Source organism: Penaeus monodon, chromosome 32 (assembly GCF_015228065.2).
Source record: "Penaeus monodon isolate SGIC_2016 chromosome 32, NSTDA_Pmon_1, whole genome shotgun sequence".
Lineage (NCBI taxonomy): Eukaryota > Metazoa > Arthropoda > Malacostraca > Decapoda > Penaeidae > Penaeus > Penaeus monodon.
In genome coordinates this window covers 14,308,765-14,308,999 of record NC_051417.1, presented here as the reverse complement: position 1 = coordinate 14,308,999, position 235 = coordinate 14,308,765, and the positions used below count along the sequence as shown (strand labels likewise).

Below are 235 nucleotides of genomic sequence, written 5' to 3'. Positions count from 1 at the left end.
AAACCGATACAATGATGGTGGCCGGGGATATGGCGGTGGTCGGCCTCGCAGGCCAATGCCAACGGAACCTCCCTACACAGCTTACATCGGGAACCTTCCAAATGGTGTTGTCCAGGGTGACATCGACCAGATCTTCAAAGCCCAGAGGGTAAGTAGGCATTTTTGAGTTTATGATAAGGGGTTATAAGATTGAAGTATTCAGGGGTTGTTCTTTGCATATGTATTATCATTCAAA

At 46.8% G+C, this 235-nt stretch overlaps 1 protein-coding gene across 2 annotated transcripts in view; it reads left to right on the top strand.

Moving 5' to 3' along the window:
- LOC119593597 (eukaryotic translation initiation factor 4H-like) overlaps nt 1-235 on the top strand; it is a gene marked incomplete at its 5' end in the record, with an annotated part of 13,861 nt that continues 13,626 nt past the window's right edge. For both annotated transcript variants that reach the window (XM_037942551.1, XM_037942550.1), the window contains 1 exon segment: nt 1-148. In XM_037942551.1, the coding sequence (XP_037798479.1) occupies nt 1-148 (148 nt within the window).